We start from the raw sequence: 18,363 nt of genomic DNA on the forward strand, positions 1-18,363 counted from the left end.
ACTCAGAAGTGGAGTGGGCAGATCAAAAGACTGCCCACTCCACTTCTGAGTCTGTTCAGGGACTTCCAAGTTGCCCATTCTTGTTTTGCCCCAAGAGTAAGACCTAGAAGAATCCCACACCTTGTGTGACTGTGGAGCAGAACAGACAACTCCGCATCTGTATGCTTGTCCATTGTGCCCTGCCTCATGTACAGAGGAAGAATTGTTGGAGGCTACAGACAATGCCATTGCTGTTGCCCGTTTTTGGTCGACTCAAAAGATATTTAGCTGCCTGCACTCCTTCTATTTTTATCGGTTTTATACTAATTTATGCAATGCTTTTGATACGAAATAAATAAAACTTAAACAGTGGCAAATTCGCTTTAGATTTTAGTCTAAAATGTAAAGAATGTTTGGGTATTGACATCCCTGCCTTCGGTGGTTCCTTGAAAGTTTGGTCTAAAACGTAACGAATCCAACTCACATGGAAGCTCCCAGATGCCATTTGGACAGAGTGGAAGAGAGAAACGTCATCTTGTCTTTGGACTCAGGCAGCACACTGTCTTGGGACAGCCCTGCCACTGTCTTAACAAGTACAGGGATTGACTCTCCTCTTCTGTGTTTTCCTGCAGGGGGTCCAACTGCAGCCCCTCTCCCCACTGCGGCCCCCCTCTTCCCGATGGGCCCCCCTAGCCCCTGCTCCCCCAAACAGTTCTCCTGCCGCAGTGGGGAGTGCCTTGCGCTGGAACAACGGTGCGACCTTCGACACGACTGTCTGGATGGGTCCGATGAGGCCAACTGTGGTATGTCATACGGGCAATGCATGTGTGTTTCCCTGTGGTTGTTGGGTGCCTCTTCAGTGTCCTTTGGGGTCACAGTTGCAATCAACACTGAGGCTGCTTCTTCCTCCTCGGCAGTGGATTGCCTCCTGTCCCCCTGGAATGCTTGGAGCGAATGCAGCCGGTCGTGCGGTCTGGGGGTGACCTTCCGCAGGAGGGATTTGCTGCGCAACGCCCTTCCTGGGGGCCAGTGCGACCGGGATGAGTTCGACAGCCGCTCATGCTTCCTCCGGGCTTGCCCAGGTAGAGCCCCCCTCTTCCTCCTTATCTGGATTGGAAGGACCTTGCACACAGCTTGCTCACTTCTCTCTGGGCTTGTCCAACACCTGGATTGAAGGTGTTGTAGAAATATCTGGCAGAACAGAGCAGACTGCCCCGTAGCTAGGAGGCTTTGGGAAGGTCCAAAAAGGTAAAAACTTACTTTTATTTTGGCAGGTAATACATATTTGTTGGGTGAGTGGGCTTATTAACAAAACGTTAATAAACGTATGGTAGAATAACTTATTAGCAGCATCATGACCCAGAACCAGGAGCCCAAAGTGAGAAAAAGAACCAAAACACAGAGACAAATGTTATCTCTTCCATAGGAGGCTTTTCTTTGTACTAAAATAATATGGTTGCACTATTTACAAGAACAAGGTTTCCATAACACAATAAAGTTCTTTACACTTCCTTCTTTGCTTCCACACTGGGCTTCCTTCTCATGCAGGTAAATAGCTTCACTCTCACAGAGCCTCTTCTCACACTAAACTTACACAGGAGCTTCACACAGTAAATTTACACACAGCAGCCTCCAACCTGGGGTTTCTCTCACTGAAGCTTTCCACACCAGGGCTTCTCCCACTGAGGCCTACCTCACACTGAGGCCTTTCTCACACTGAGGCCTACCTCACACTGAGGCCTTTCTCCCACTGAGGCCTACCTCACACTGAGGCCTTTCTCCCACTGAGGGCTACCTCACACTGAAACCTTTCTCCCAATGAGGCCTACCTCACACTGAAGCCTTTCTCCCACTGAGGCCCACCTCATACTGAGGTCTATAAAACCGAGGCCTCTCTCCCACTGAGGCCTACCTCATACTGAGGCCTTTCTCCCACTGAGGCCTATCTCACACTGAAGCCTTTCTCCGACTGAGGCCTACCTCATACTGAGGCCTATAAAATTGAGGCCTCTCTCCCATTGAGGCCTTTCTCCCACTGAGGCCTACCTCACACTGAAGCCTTTCTCCGACTGAGGTCTACCTCATACTGAGGCCTATAAAATTGAGGCCTCTCTCCCACTGAGGCCTCTCTCCCACTGAGGCCTACCTCATACTGAGGCCTTTCTCCCACTGAGGCCTACCTCACACTGAAGCCTTTCTCTGACTGAGGCCTACCTCATACTGAGGCCTATAAAATTGAGGCCTCTCTCCCATTGAGGCCTTTCTCCCACTGAGGCCTACCTCACACTGAAGCCTTTCTCCGACTGAGGCCTACCTCATACTGAGGCCTATAAAATTGAGGCCTCTCTCCCACTGAGGCCTACCTCATACTGAGGCCTTTCTCCCACTGAGGCCTACCTCACACTGAAGCCTTTCTCTGACTGAGGCCTACCTCATACTGAGGCCTATAAAATTGAGGCCTCTCTCCCACTGAGGCCTTTCTCCCACTGAAGCCTACCTCATACTGAGGTCTACTAAAACTGAAGCCTCTCTCACACTGAGGCCTACTAAGCTACAGGCACACCTGCTTATATTCAATTGCACCTTTTGCTGACTCATTGCAACCATTTAACCCTTTCAGTGCTTGATTCACATTTTTGTAATTAAAAATACTTAGTATATTTTTAATATTTCTGACAATATTGTATAAAAGAGTAAATGCACAAAAGAAAATTCCCTAACTTTTGTAGAAACTCCCTAATGCGGACTCTCATCTCTCTGTGTCAGGCATCTTGAGGCAGAGAGAGGCCTCGTGCTGCTCTCTTCTCAAATAAAGGGCCATAAAGACTTTGGGGGAGAAGAAGGGGGGAAATGTCCTTTCCATGCAGGCAGGAAGCAAAATGAAGTTGGGTGACATAGACCTAAGAAAGAAGATAGTGGGCTGGCAGAATAGGGTTGTCTTGTCTCATCCTTCATTGCTCCACATACAAATGTTGATGCCTTTTCATTCCCAACAGGGAGATCCTTTGGTGACGATGCTCAAGAGTCAAGAGATGAGGCATGGTCAAACTTTGGCCCTCATGGTGTTTTGGACTTCAACTCCCACAACAGCCTACCTCATCTCTTGTCTCCTTGGCACTTCACCCAAGTTGGCCCATGCCTGCCGTAACGTGTCCTCATTGTGTGTGGCTTCCTTCTTCTTCCTTCTCGTTCTGCGCAGTGAATGGTGGCTGGGCCTCCTGGGGCGAATGGTCCGACTGCGATGCCGAGTGCCGGGGAGGAGTGAGGAGCCGCACCAGAGCCTGCGCTGACCCTCCGCCCAAGAACGGGGGGCAGCCCTGTCCGGGGGACACCATGCAGATGGAGAGCTGCAACCAGCAGCCCTGCGGAGACGCCCGTGGTGAGTCGGGGGCTGGAATGGGCCTGGTGGGGACCTGGTGGTGATGGTGGTGAAGACTAGATATGGAGCTGGATGGTGTGACTGGGACTTTGGACTGTAGAGAAGGGTCATCACCATTTCCCTTGGTTCATATAAGAAAGGGGATCTCAAGATCCCAAATCCACAAAAGAGCAACATCTTTACTGGGCCAACTGAGAAGGTGCATCATGAGATCTTTCAAAGCTCCACTGGCTTTTTCATTGGACAAAGGTGTTAACTGGGATCCCTGCAGGCCATCTTAAATGATAGTAATCCTATGATTCCATTTTTATATCTCATTTTTTCTCTCTTCCTGCATGAGTTTTCAAACTTGCTCCCAATGAAGAAGCCGGTGGAGATGTGTCATTGAAGGCTTTCATGGCTGGAATCACTGGGTTGCTGTGAGTTTTCCGGGCTGTATGGCCATGCTCCAGAAGCACTCTCCCCTGACACTTCACCCACATCTGTGGCATCTCATAGGATACCTGGCATAGATGTGGGTGAAACGTCAGAAGAGAATGCTTCCAAAACATGGCCATACAGCCCAGAAATCTCATAGCAACTCAAGCAGTGGAGCTTTGAAACATTGAAAGCTGTAGTTTGTGCTTTCTATTGTCAAAGGTTTTCACGGCCAGAATCACTGGGGTGTTGTGTGGTTTTTGGGCTGTATGGCCATGTTCTAGCAGCATTTTCTCCTGAAGTTTTGTCTGCATCTGTGGCTGGTATCTTCAGAGGATCTGAAAGCTTTGTGCCTTCTTAGGGCCTGTCCAGACAGCCCCCTTATTGTAGAAACTTCCACAATAAAAAGGGGGCTATCTAGACGACATTCTGGGCAGTCTCACATTAATTCCAGGGAAACCAGGGAAAACCCTGGTTTGTGTAGAAATAATTTGTTAGTGGATTTATTCTGCACCTTCTTGGAAGGTGCGGGATAAATCCAGTACTTCTGGGTCTGGACTGCAGAATACTGCAGTCCAGACACCATTCCCACAATTTACCAGGTTAAATAAGCCTGGTAAGCTGTGGCAATACTCACCCCCTCCCCACAGATACTGTGGCAATACTCACCCCCCAGACCCCTTAGAAAAGTAGTAAAAACTTACCTATTCTCCATTAGAAGCCTCGGCAAGCTCTCCCGGCATGTAGAAATGTCATGCCATGACAGTGGCGGCGGCCGGGGGGGGGGGGTGAGGGAGGAAAATCTCATTTCTATGCACCGGGAGAGCTTGCCGATGTTCTCTCGGGCTAGTGCACACTTTCTGGCATGGGTGCGGACAGCCCCCCACAAACATCCACCTTTTGCCTGGAGTCACCCTTAGTCAGCACAGTGGAGGTATGGCTTGTTTGTATATATTTGACTTTAGATATATTTTGTGACCTGGACAGTGGATACGATTCCTGGATTTCAGTATATCAGGGGACCATGTTCAAACAAAAGTTCAATCTTTTGTATTTAGAGTTACATTTCCTTTGATAGAAAAAAAATACCTGGAAGCTACAGAGTACTGTGCTGGGTATGTCAGAGCACCCATGCTTCCTTATGCATTGCTGCAGTACATGAACCTGTGCCTTGGCCTCTTTCTCTGCAGACTGTGGCCCGGACATGGTCTTTGTGCAAGTGGGACACTGCATGCGGGGCTTGGTGGCGCCCTGCCCACAGACCTGCCAGCAGCTGGGCGCACCCGCTTCCCCCTGTCACAGCAGCTGTGTGGAAGGTGAGCACAGGGCTCTGGGGGGGGGGAGGGGGGAAGGAGGTGGGCCACAGGGTTGGAGGGGGCATCCTGTTAATTCTGTGGCGATTTAGAAGGGGGTATTTGTTCTGAGGGCTGCATAGACAGGCAACAAAGATGTTAAAGGTGTTAGGAAACACTACCATAAAATATATAACAGAGCATCCAAAAACATAAACAGGATACAAAAGTTGAGAATCAGCTCATTAGCGAGCAGAGCGTGAAGTGCTGTGTGATGTGGCTGTAAAGAATTCAGAACTTAGTCCAGTAGGCTGTTAGGAATTGTGGGAGTTGAAGTCCAAAACACCTGGAGGGCTGAAGTTTGCCCATGCCTGCACTGTACCATTCAGCACTTGAAATGCTATGGCCGCCTCCTGTGGAATCCCGGGATTTGCTGTTTATGTGTATCAGGAAGGGCGTGGACAATTCTCAGCCAGAGGGAGGCCCTGAAAGATTTCTCCTGTGGAATTGAACTGTGGTTTTGAACCAGAAGCCTTAAAGGAGCCAAACACAAGTAAAAGGTCCAAACAAGGTTTATTAAAGTAACAAAAATAGCTTAGAAACACTTAACTCAGTGTATCTAGCAAGAAAGCAAAGTCTGTAGCAAACTGCTATGCAAAAAACGCAACTTGGAGAATAATCCGGATTATGCTGGAATATAATCCAGTATAACAAAAGGTTCAAACAAACTGCTTCAAAATCACAGAGTTCACAAAACACAAGGTAGCAAGGTGGAAGCAAGCAAAAACGTAGTCAGGAAACAGTCCAAAGTCGAGGCACGTCCAAAAGCAGAAGTTAAATCCAAAACGCGATGTCGTCGTCCAAAAACAATCCGAAGTCAGCAAGGAAGTAGAAGTCAGCACTTTCAGGATTCCAGTCTGTAGAAGCACAGTAACACAGCAGTCTGCAGTCCCAGGACCCAAGTCAAGAGTAATGGCAGCAACAAAGTCCCAAACACGAATACAACACTTTGCCTACTGCAAAGTTCCCAATGTCTGATACCTTCTTTTATCCTATAACTCATCATCATCAGATGAACTGGTCCCCACCCTGTCTTCATCACTCTCAGGTGCTTTAGCTTCCACAGCTACTCACCACCGCCTGTCCCTCCAACTTTTCCAGCTCCTATCAAGACTTAGATCACCCCATGTATTACCAGGTTGCCAGTCTCCCGAAAACCCCTCAAACTCATCACTTGATGTGGGTTGAGTACATATGTCCCTGATCTCCTGCACACGGGTCCAGTCTAGCCCATCCTCCTCTCCGTTATCACTCTCAGTCCCATCACTCCCTGTGAACCCCATGAAGTCTTCCTCCTCAGTTGGAGCAGTGAGTATTTCACGGATCCGCTTCCTTTCCCATTCTTCATCTGACTTCATCCCTCCTCCTCCATCTCAGAGTCTGTGAAGCCTTCGAATGACTCAGTATCTGTAGGTGTCATGAATATCTCCCTAATTTGCTTCCTTTGCTGCTCTTGTTCCAACACCTGAGCAGCCCTCTTTCCCCTTCTACTACTAGTTGTAGCTTGATCAGCACACTGTACTACAACAGGTTTGGCATTGTAATGGATACGGAGACAGCCATGGTATTAAATTGTGCCCCCTGCTGTCCCCTCACCTTCAGGCTGCCGCTGCCCCCCGGGGCTGTTCCTGCAGGACGGGGGCTGCGTTAACGTCAGCCAGTGCCATTGCTTCTTCGACCGCGAGCGACGGCTCCCCGGAGAAATGTTCCTGCGAGACAACTGCAGCCAGTGGTGAGAGAATGTGCAAAAGAGATACTGTGCAGACAGGGCCCTGGTACACATAGCCTGAAGGACACTTATGCCCAATGCATTAATGATTGTTCATGCAACTTCATGTGAGCCCGTGGCTTTGCTTCTCTCCTCCCTTCTTCCCTTCCTTTCCTGCCTGCAGTGTCTGCCTGGAGGGTGTTGTGTCCTGTGACTCCATGGCCTGTCCCGTCAATTGCGGCTGGTCCGCCTGGTCTCCATGGACCCCTTGCGGTCGGAGTTGTGGGATTGGGATGCAGCAGAGATTTCGGTAAGGAATCAGGAGGCTTGAAGAAATTACTTCCAGGCTGCTGAGTTCTGGGAGTTGTGGTCCTGTGCTGGAGAACTATAGCATAGCATGGGACCTGCTCTGCAATCTGATAGGGTATGTGATGAATTGCCTACCTTTTAGGACAGGGAAAAGCTCAGGAAGCATGCCCAAGTATTTCGGTAGCCATTTTGTGAGATGGTTCATTGAGGCAGCCATCTTAGAGTACCCATTTCCTAGAGGAGGTGGAGCTTAAGAGCAGCCTGGAGGGAAATGTGGAGAGCCTTTGTGATTGGCTGGGAGAAAGTGGGCAGAGCTTAGTTAGAGTGCAGAAAAAATTTGCCTGAAAGGGTGCATTTTAAAATCTGACAGTTTAGTCAGGGTCTGAGTGGTGAAGAAGAAAGTTAAGTTTTGGGAGAGTTAGGAGAGGAGTCAAAGTGGTCAGTTAGTAAAGATAGATAGCTATTAGGTAGAATAGCTGGTATAGAGTATAGACAGATCCAAGGGAAAGGACTGTCTGGAGTTTTAGGAATTTTAGTCAGAGGGACTAGGTCCCCTTCCAACCCTATTAGTTTCCTGAGGGAGTGAAGAGTTGTTTTTGGAACTAAGCACTGGACTGTTTTAAGTAACCAAAAAGCTCCATATCATTATTGCAACCGTTACGCTTAAGTGCCTGAATTTTTGAAATCCACACAAATAAACAACTTTGTCCTTTGTTAATCAACAACTGTCTCAAGAGTGCCTCTGTGTGCAGAAGTTCCATAGCATTTTTAGGGGAACAGAGTTCCCAGATTGGTGGCAACGACATTTTAGAAGAATCTCACAGTTATTTACTTCAGAGTTCTGAGCCCTGAGTGCGAATTCAGCACATTCCAGCCTACTTGAAAGCATTGGTCCAACAAGAACTGAAAACTCTTTTGAATTTGGGTGGTAGCCAGTGATCACAGTAAATTACCTCAGAATATAATGTGTTGGTGGCAAAGTCTTAACAGCCCCCAAACATTTTGAGTCGTTTTAAATTATAAATGAGTCGCCCTTGGGGCTGAGAATTGCGGTATATAAGCGCAGTAAATAAAATAAAATAAATAAATAAATAAATAAATAAATAATCTATTACAGGGTACATTTAGACTGTAGAAGTAAAGGTTCAATGGATCAACTCTAGTTAACCATGTCAGAAATATTTAAAATTAACTAGGTATTTTTAATTACAAAAATGTGAGTCAAGCACTGAAAGGGTTAAATGGATGCAATGAGTCAGCAAAAGCTGCAGTTCAATAGAAGCAGGTGTGCCTGTCGCTTAGTATGCCTCAGTGTGAGAGAGGCCTCAGTTTTAGTAGACCTCAGTGTGAGGTAGGCCTCAGTGGGAGAAGCTTTGGTGAGAAAAGTCCCAGGTTGAAGGCTGCAGTTCTATATAAGCAGGTGTTCATGTAGCTGAATAGTCTCAATCTGTGAGAGGTCTCTGTGGAAGAAAGGCCTCTTTGATAGCAGACATCAGTATGAGTAGGCCTCAGTGTTAGTAGGCTCAGTGTTAGTAGGCCTCAGTATGAGAAGCTTCAGTGAGAGAAGCTCCAGGTTGAAGGTCATCGTCTGTGAAACTTCAGTGTGAAGACTGCTGTGTATAAAAAGCTACTATATGAAGCCCATGTGTAACCTCAGTGTGAGAAGAGGCTCTGTGAGAGTGAAGCTGTTTATCTGCATGAGAAAGAAGCCCAGCGTGGAAGCAAAGAAGGAAGTGTAAAGACCTTTGTTTGTGTTATGGAAACTTGTTCTTGTATATAGTGCCACCATATTATGTTGCTCTCAAGAAAAGCCTTCTATGGAAGAGGTAGCATTGATCTCTGTGCTAACCCCTCCCTTTTTCTTAAGGCCTCTGCTTCTATTGCAGGTCCCCTTCCAACCCTGCAGCTGCCAATGGGGGAGCCCCATGCCAAGGGGACGCCCAGGAGGTGCGCGAATGTCACACGGCCTGCATCTCAGGTAGGGGCCCCACCCACCACTGGTTCCAAATAGAATTGATTAGCTAACTACTTGGTCACTGTGACTGGAAATGACTGAACAAATATGACAGCTGCCCTTGAGCTGATCTGACTGCCCTGGGCCCAGTTGGCTCAGTATTGCTCCCTGTGACTACAGGTATCATTCACTGCTCAGTTTCGTCTCAAAGGACACCACAAGTAATTTTAGCAACTTTTCCTTTCATGGTGAAAAACGTCCTGGAAAACAGCTTTGTGTTTCGAGAATACTTGTCACTCGAGACTTCCACTGAACAAAAAATTGTGCATAATATTTTTGCACAGAAAATAGCATTTTCTGCACAAAAAAAGTGTTTTCTGCACAAAAAAGTGTTTTCTGCACAAAAAAGCATTTGCTGCACAGAAAAAGCATTTTCTGCACAGAAAAAGCATTTTCTGCACAAAAATGTTTTCTGCACAAAAAGCATTTTCTGCACAGAAAGCATTTTTTGCACAGAAAACAGTGTTTTCTGCAGGAAGAATATTTCACTGTAAAAGATACAGTGATATTTAATGTCACTAAGTCTCCACACCAGAAAGTAGCCCTGTCTATGCAAATATGGGGACGCTTGCCGGTCCATTAATCTCTCCCAGGTCCCTTTCCCTGAAGAGCCCACATCTCTTGCTCTCCTTGCAGAGGTTGCATTGCTCTGGAGCGACTGGACCGCCTGGTCTCCTTGCTCAAAGACCTGCTTCTATGCCCCAGATGTGGTGGGAGCAAGGAAGCGGTTCCGGCACTGCAATGGCAGCTTTGAAGCCGGTCCTGGGTGCGATGGAGAGACAGTGCAGGAGGAGCCCTGTGACACCCCTCCGTGCCCAGGTGAATGACAAAGGCTTGTGGGAAGGCGAGTATGATGGATTTAGGTCTTGTCCCAGAGCCAGAGCCCACTCTCTGCAATTTGAGGGCACAGGTAATGGAATGAGACATTTTCACATGGTAACATTTGCTATGGAGAACAGGCATAGGCAAACTTTGACCCTCCCGCCAGGTGGTTTGGACTTCAACTCCCACAATTCCTAACAACCCTTTGAAGTCCAAAACACCTGGAGGGTCAGAGTTTGCCCATGCCTCATGTAGAATAATGCATAGGAACATCTAGTCCTATTCACTGTTCAGCCTGATGCTGGGCCTTATTTCCCAGCCAGTTTCCCCCCTTTTTTGCCTCATGCAGTGGAAGGTGTCTGGACCCCTTGGACGGCCTGGTCCGCCTGCTCAGCCCCATGCGACTCCGGAGTTCAGACCCGCAACCGCTCTTGCTCCAACCCTGCCTACGGGGGACCGGGGTGCACAGGGCCCCTCATCCAGACCAGGGATTGCAACACCCACCCCTGCAAAGGTAGGCATGGCAAGGGGGGAGGGGGGTTACACGCAAGGATATTTGGTATCTGGAGCAGAGCAGAGAGCAGCATAGCCGGTGCTTTATATACGTTTATAGTAGGAAACCAGAGAGAAAATACACAGAATGATTCTCTAGTAGGATTTTAAAAGAGAGGCAAAAGTGTACTTTTATTGTTGCTGGTATTAACTCTCAGATAAAAGAGTAGATAAACAAAATTTAAAAACTCTAAAATTACAACAGCAAAACAACAGAGAGGAAACAATCAGGGACAGCTAATCACCTCTTAACAAAAGATTGCCCCAGGCACTTTTTTGTCATGTCAGGAGTGACTCCTGGTGTGAGAGAATTGGCCGTCTGCAAGGACGTTGCCCAGGGGATGCCTGGATGATTTGATGTTTTTATCATCCTTGTGGGAGGCTTCTCTCATATCCCCGCATGAGGAGCTGGAACTGATAGAGGGAGCTCATCCGCCACTTAAGTCAGCAGTTTTTTTCATCAGCACTACTTCATACTAAAGTTAATCCAATCTTCACCTCATTTGTTTCTCCTGCCAGCTGTTAGGAATTATGGGAGTTGAAGTCCAAAACACTTGGGGGAGGGACAAAGTTGGCCCATGTCTACTCTGTAGACAAATGGTGTTGCACCTCAGAGTAGATCTACCTTGCTGAAATCACCAAAACTGCACACAGACAGATTGAAAAATAAAAGATAAAAGTTCTTAAAAGCAAGCAATGTTCCAAAAGATCAATAAGGCATAGCACTGTAAAGCAGGGTTCCAAGAGGCACCAACAAAACAATATCTCATGAGAACATGACAATAGACCCAAAAACTACAAGATAATCGAGCCCAAGCTGCTTGGTTGAGTGAGAAGTTGCTTTGACAAAGGTTTGTTTTCAAACACACTGCTTAATATCCTTTGAAAAGCATTTCTTTGGCCTCTGACCTCCTTCTTGTTAGCTATTCTCACACTCCTTCAAACTCTGAATTCCAAACGGTCAGCCCGATCTAAGGTTCCCGTTTCATCAAGGTCAGGCTGCTCCTTAGTGTCAGCCTGGTTGCCTTCCTGCTTACTATCAGGCTCCTTATCTGAGTCAATCTGCACCTGGCTAGTTTCTATATCAAAAACATCCTTCCCTGCTGTGGGAAACTGAACTTGCACACTGTGATGCTCATTGTCTACAACAGGAACATTTTGAACCCGATTGTGAACCTGAATCCCATCATCCTCATCAGAGTCACTCTGAGACCCCACCTGAGTCACAACACTATAGGACTGTGGTTCCAGCTGAGTCACAACAAATGGGGATGGTTCCACCCTTAGCTTTTCTACTCCACCCTTTGCCTCAACAGCTCGCTGCCCAGGGAACATGGTCTTCCTGTCGATGGAGGAGTGCTTGCAGAGGGGAGGGGCCTGTCCGCGCCTCTGCCTGGACCAGGGCCCCCGCGTGGAGTGCGCCTCTTCGTGCCGCGAGGGCTGCTCCTGCCCAGAGGGGCTCTTCCTCCACAACGAGACCTGCCTGCCCCCCGGCCTCTGCCCCTGCTTCCACCAAGGGGAGCTCCTCCCGCCGGGCAGCACCCTCCCCCTGGACGCCTGCAACAACTGGTACAGCCAGGCTTAGAAACTTGGGGGGGGGGTGCGTGTGTTTAGGTCTGTCCCTGGGCAATTTCACTATTACAGCACATTGCCCCCAAAGGCAACTTTTCCAGGCTCTGTATGTCTACTCGTCTCCAATGCAGTGCAAGGAAAGCTGCCCTGAATTTTCTCTTTCTCTCTTTCCAGCACCTGTGTAGATGGCAAGATGGAGTGCACCTCATATCCCTGCCCAGGTAACCAGGGTCCACAGCATGCCATTCTCAGCTCACCTGTTTCTGGTGGTCAGAAATGGCTGCCCACACCCGCTGCTGAGGAGACTGGCCCTTTCCCATACCAACTGGAACCAGATCCTGCCAGTCCCAAAGGTGGAGCCCCCGGTGGCGCAGAGGGTTAAACCCCTGTGCCGGCAGGACTGAAGACCGACAGGTCACAGGTTCGAATCTGGGGAGAGGTGGATGAGCTCCCTCTATGAGCTCCAGCTCCTCATGTGGGGACATGAGAAAAGCCTCCCACAAGGATGATAAAAACATCAAAATCACCAGGCATCTCCTGGGCAACATCCTTGCAGACGGCCAATTCTCTCACACCAGAAGTGACTTGCAGTTTCTCAAGTCACTCCTGACACAACAAAAAAAAAAGTCCCAAAGGTTTGAATTTGGGATTTTGATGGCCGCGCAAACTTTAGCCCTCCTCCAAGTGTTTTGGACTTAGAATAATAGAATCCTAGAGTTGGAAGAGACCTGGTGGGTCATCATCCAGTCCAACCCCATTCTGCCAAGAAGCAGGACAATCACATTCAAAGCACCCCTGACAGATGGCCATCCAGCCTCTGTTTAAAAGCTTCCAAAGAAGGAGCCTCCACCACACTCCGGGGCAGAGAGTTCCACTGCTGAACGGCTCTCACAGTCAGGAAGTTCTTCCTCATGTTCAAGTGGAATCTCCTCTCTTGTAGTTTGAAGCCATTGCTCCATTGCATCCTAGTCTCCAGAGCAGAAGAAAGGAAGCTTGCTCCCTCCTCCCAATAATAATAATAATAAATAAAACTTTATTTATACCCCGCTACCATCTCCCCAAGGGACTTGGTGTGGCTTACATGAGGCCAAGCCCACAATACATCAGCAAAACAACAATAACAGCAATACAAAACAATAAAATGAAACTCATAAACAAAAACAAAAGTAAGCATTAACAATAGCACAACAATGCTTAAAAACCTATGGCTGGGCCAAAAGTAATAATTAAAATTTTTTTAAAAATAATGCTGAGCATGACCAGGTGAAATATATAACTAGGACAGAATTTCAGAGAGGAAAGGGCGTGCAGACAATCCTAGATCATTGATAAACACATGACATATTCCTCTCACATATTTATCCATGGCCCTCATACTGTCTCCTCTTAGCCTTTCTTTCTTCAGGCTAAACATGCCCAGCTCTTTAAGCCGCTCCTCATAGGGCTTGTTCTCCAGACCCTTTATCCTTTGAGTCACCCTCCTCTGGACACATTCCAGCTTAGAGTCAACATCTCTCTTCAATTGTGGTGCCCAGAATTGGACACAGTGTGATTCCAGGTGTGGTCTAACCAAGGCAGAGTACAGCATGGGGAGCATGACTTCCCTAGATCTAGACACTAGGCTCCTCTTGATGCAGGCCAACATCCCATTGGCTTTTTTTGCCGCCGCATCACATTGTTGGCTCATGTTTAACTTGTTGTCCACGAGGACTCCAAGATCTTCAACTCACACAATTCTCAACAGCCAACTGGATGTTAGAATTTGTGGGAGTTGAACTCCAAAACACGTGGAGGAGGGCAGAAGATTGCCCATGCCTGTGCTAGGAAGACAAGTGAGTAAACCAAGGCCCATAATTTAGGTTTCTGTTCTTTGGGGATTGCAAGGCCCCCAGAGATCACCTGCTCTTCCTCCCTCCGACTTTGCAGTCAGCTGTGGCTGGAGCGCATGGACCGCCTGGAGCTCCTGCAGCCGCAGCTGCAATGTGGGCACCCGGCGTCGCTTCCGCTCAAGCGCTGACCCACCTGCCTCTGCCGGAGGAGAGCCCTGCCAGGGATCCAATGTGGAGATTGAGTTCTGCAGCCTCCAGCCATGCCAAGGTACACAAGTGGGGCACAGACAATGGAACGAGGGCACCATCCACCCCTTGGGCCTGAGCCCAAGAGTCAGGGGCATAAGGAATATGGGATGGGATAAAGGACATGATGAAATTGGGAAGACATGCTCAGGAAGCCCTTTTGAAATAACTCTCAACTGATGTGAATATTGATCCAATCTCTCTCTTTCAATCTCTGTGCTGAAAAGTATGGATTTTTCGCTTTGCACATAAACATTGTGTGTTGAGCAATATACAATGTCTCAATTAACAACAACAACAACAACAAAAGTATTTCCAGGATAAAGAAGACTAAAAAATCCAGGCATGAACGAACTCTTGCACTGGGTTGTTGTAGGTTTTTTCAGGCTATATGGTAGGGCTGGGCGGTTTCGTTTCGTTAATTCGTAATTCGTTAAAAATTCATTATTTTTTTTGTTAACGAAGCGATAACGAACCATTCTGGAGCAACTTAAAAACGAAACGAATTTTTCAATTCGTTTCGTAAATGCTTCGTATTTTGTTATGTATTCGTTTCGTTATTGGTTTGAGGTTGTTTCGTTATTATTTCCGCATGTCTGGGGCAAGTTTTATAGTTGTTTTTTGTTTAATTAGTGAAAAAAAATTATAATATCACACCAACAGTCAACAACAGAGGGAGAGGGAAGCTTCAGAAGTTCCCTCTGTCCCATTTGGAGGTTTTTTAGCGTATTGCGCGGTCGCGTCCGCCATTAACGAATCGATTCGTTATTGTTTCGTTATTGTTTCGTTATTGTTTTGTAATTTTTTTACCATTTACAAAATTTCGTAAATATTGAAACGCAAAAAAACCCAAAAAATGAATCGATTTTAGAAACAAATTTTTCCGTTGTTACCCAGGCCTACTATATGGCCATGGTCTAGAGGCATTTCTCCTGACGTTTCGCCTGTATCTATGGCAAGCATCCTCAGAGGGAGTGAGGTGATGCTTGCCATAGATGCAGGCGAAACGTCAGGAGAGAATGCCTCTAGAACATGGCCATATAGCCCGAAAAAACCTACAACAACCCAGTGATTCCGACCATGAAAGCCTTCGACAATACATTGAACTCTTGCACTCTCTCCTAGCTTTCCTAGCATGGGCTGAGGGTGATGAGAAGGCTTCTGGGGGTCACCAGAGGTCTTGGGGTGGGGTTTCCCCACACATTTCAGCCCTTGCCCCTCCTTTTTTATGTTAATTTTTATTAGTTGACCTCTATAGATAACAGTTAAAGAGGGGGAACAATAGGAAAGTAAGAAAGTAAGAAATTGAGGAGCTTAGAGGGCTGGTCATTTGGGGAGGTTGGATTGGATTGGAAGTTCGGGGAGGTTAAGGCTAGGGAAGTGATGAGGGGAGAATGGGTTGGGAGTGGTAGGGGTGTATCAGGGAGGGAGGGGATTTGGGGTGGGGAACTTCCAGTTCATTCCACAGAGATGCAAGTATCAATTAAAGAGAAACAATTTTTCCTTGAATTATCGCTATCCGAATGTTTTTACTCTCTTATTTATGTATTGATCTTCATTTTTTTCCTGCAGATATATTTTAAGCTGATTCCACTTGATTTGGTTTTCTTTCTTCTGATTTTTTTTATTATCTGTGACAGTCTGGCCATATTCATAAATTCTCCAATCCATAAGCACTGCCAAAATATTATCAAGATAAAATACGATCTGAAACCAGAATATTATTTGTTGAATATAACAGACTTTGAAATTGGAAAAAATGAAGAAAAAATTCTGTTCTACCTCACTGCTCCGGCGAGAATCACGGTCACCCAGAAATGGAAAGAAAAAGACCCCCCCCCCCATAATTGAGAACTGGCTTTCTAATCCCTTGCCCCTCCTTTCCCTCTGGTCCCAATGCAGGTCCAGGCGTGGAATGGGGCCCCTGGTCAGAGTGCTCCGTGCCATGTGGGGGCGGCTACCAGAACCGGACAAAGGCCAGCCCCAGCATCCTGCACAGGATCCAGTTTGCCACCTGCAACCTTCAGCCCTGCACAGGTGGGCCCTCTGCCACTGCCTTTCCATCCCGTGTGTATAGAATCATAGAATCATAAAGTTGGAAGAGACCTCATGGGCCATCCAGTCCAACCCCCCACCAAGATGCAGGAAAATCGCATTCAAAGCACCCCCGACAGATGTCCATCCAGCCTCTGTTTATTAGGCCTGGGCGGTTTCGTTTCGTTAATTCGTAATTCGTTAATAATTCGTTAATTTTTCCAATTAAAAAACGATAACGAACCATTCTGGAGCAATTATTAAAAAAAACGAATCTTTAAACACATTTTGTAAATGCTTCGTATTTCGTTATTGTATTCGTTTCGTTATTGTCCCGAGATTGTTTCGTTATTATTTCCGCATGTCTGGGCCAGTTTTATGGTTTAATTAGTGAAAACAAATTATAATATCACACCAACAGTCAAGAACAGAGGGAGAGGGAAGCTTCAGAAGTTTTTGGAGGTTTTTTAGCGTATTTCGCGGTCGCGTCCGCCATTAACGAATCAATTCGTTATTGTTTTGGAAATCGATTCGTTAATTTTTTACCATTTACGAAATTTCGTAAATATCGAACTTTTTAAAAGGAAAATTTTGTAATTATTTTAAATATCAAAACAAAAAACCCCCAAATACAAATCGATTTTAGAAACAAATTTTTGCGTTGTTACCCAGGCCTACTGTTTATGTCTCCCACCCACCGGTCTTTGCCTCATCCTTCCCAATATGTGTGGAGCCCCTGATGGTACAGTGGTTTAACCCACTGAGCTGCTGAACTTGCTGACCGAAAGATCGCCATTTCGAATCCAGGGAGTGGCATGAGCTCCTGCTGTTAGCCTCAGCTTCTGCCAACCTAGCAGTCTGAAAACATGTAAATGTGAATAGATCAATAGGTACCACTCCGGCGGGAAGGTGAGGGCACTCCATGCAGACATGCCAGTAGCCACGTGGTCTTGGAGGTGTCTACGGACAACACCAGCTCTTCGGCTTAGAAATGGAGATGAACAATTTTATTTATTTATTTATTTCGGGTACTTTTACCCCGCCCTTCTCAACCACCGAGGGGGGAGTCAGGGCAGCTTACAAAAAAGGCACAATTCAATGCCTATACAAATTACACATAATGTACAAAACCATAGTTAAAACAATTATCACAGTTAAAACAATCAAAACAATCAGAAACAAACTTTATCTGGCCACCAGGGGAGCTATTGCTTCACCGTCCTTTTGTGACACTGATGAAGTACTTCCTCATTCTTTGCATGCTTGCTGGAGATTTTTATGGCCTCATAAATTAGTTAACTTAGCCTCCCCACATAAGTGGTACCTAATTTTCGTACTTGACAGATGCAACTGTCTTTCGGGTTGCAAAGGTCGACAACAAGCTACACAAAATTGGCCAGAAGCTCACTCCAACCCAGGCTGGCTTCGAACTCATGACCTTTTGGTCAGTAGTGATCTTAATGCAGCTGACTCCCAGGCAACTGTGCCACAGTCCCGGTGCTATGCAGCACAATGCCTCTGACCCTCTTACCCTCCTGCCTCCCTTCCCCTTTCTCCTTCCAACCAGGTGAGGCTCCAGGCATCTGCCCAGAGGGGAAAGTGTGGAAGGAGTGTGCAGAGGAACCTGCCTCCTGTGCAGAGCTCAGCTCCGAGGGCGCTGGGGACACAAACGGATCCTGCCGCGCCGGGTGCTACTGCCCCAATAGCACCATCCTGATGGTGAGTCTCAGGGGTGGTGCTGGAAAATGAAATTGCACTGGCTTGAAAGTCCTTCACCTGCACAGGAGTCCCAGGCCAGAAACAGAAGCTTCCTGATGCAGCCAGGAAAGGCCTCATATGTGCCTTTGAGGTGCCCTGCAGCCAGATCAGGCCAAGGACATGTCTAATCTATTTATTTATTTATTTATTTATTTACTGTCCTTGTATACCGCCGTTTCTCAGCCTAATTGGCGACTCAACGCGGTTCACAACAAAATATACAGTGCACAGTATACAATTAAAACCATAAAAAACATAATACACAATATTACACGAAATCACAATCCAATACATCTCCTAACTAAAATCGTGGTCCAATTGCATCATCCATATTACCAATCCGTAATCAACACATTTATTGCACCGAATTAGCCAAATGCTTGCTTGAACAT

The 18,363-nt window shown here is 46.9% G+C and overlaps 1 protein-coding gene across 1 annotated transcript in view; it reads left to right on the plus strand.

Annotated features, from left to right (window-relative positions):
- Nucleotides 1–18,363, plus strand: part of LOC132779722 (SCO-spondin-like) — a 165,375-nt gene that overhangs the window by 83,658 nt on the left and 63,354 nt on the right. The window contains exons 49-62 of the mRNA XM_067470583.1: nt 612–782; nt 897–1,061; nt 3,179–3,358; nt 4,966–5,091; nt 6,730–6,859; nt 7,020–7,145; nt 9,031–9,122; nt 9,795–9,977; nt 10,330–10,494; nt 11,849–12,101; nt 12,279–12,457; nt 14,031–14,201; nt 16,088–16,216; nt 17,781–17,932. Of these exons, the coding sequence (XP_067326684.1) occupies nt 612–782; nt 897–1,061; nt 3,179–3,358; nt 4,966–5,091; nt 6,730–6,859; nt 7,020–7,145; nt 9,031–9,122; nt 9,795–9,977; nt 10,330–10,494; nt 11,849–12,101; nt 12,279–12,457; nt 14,031–14,201; nt 16,088–16,216; nt 17,781–17,932 (2,222 nt within the window). The remainder of the gene's footprint in view (nt 1–611; nt 783–896; nt 1,062–3,178; nt 3,359–4,965; nt 5,092–6,729; nt 6,860–7,019; nt 7,146–9,030; nt 9,123–9,794; nt 9,978–10,329; nt 10,495–11,848; nt 12,102–12,278; nt 12,458–14,030; nt 14,202–16,087; nt 16,217–17,780; nt 17,933–18,363) is intronic.

The sequence above is a fragment of the Anolis sagrei genome, chromosome 6 (genome assembly GCF_037176765.1).
Source record: "Anolis sagrei isolate rAnoSag1 chromosome 6, rAnoSag1.mat, whole genome shotgun sequence".
Classification (NCBI taxonomy): domain Eukaryota; kingdom Metazoa; phylum Chordata; class Lepidosauria; order Squamata; family Dactyloidae; genus Anolis; species Anolis sagrei.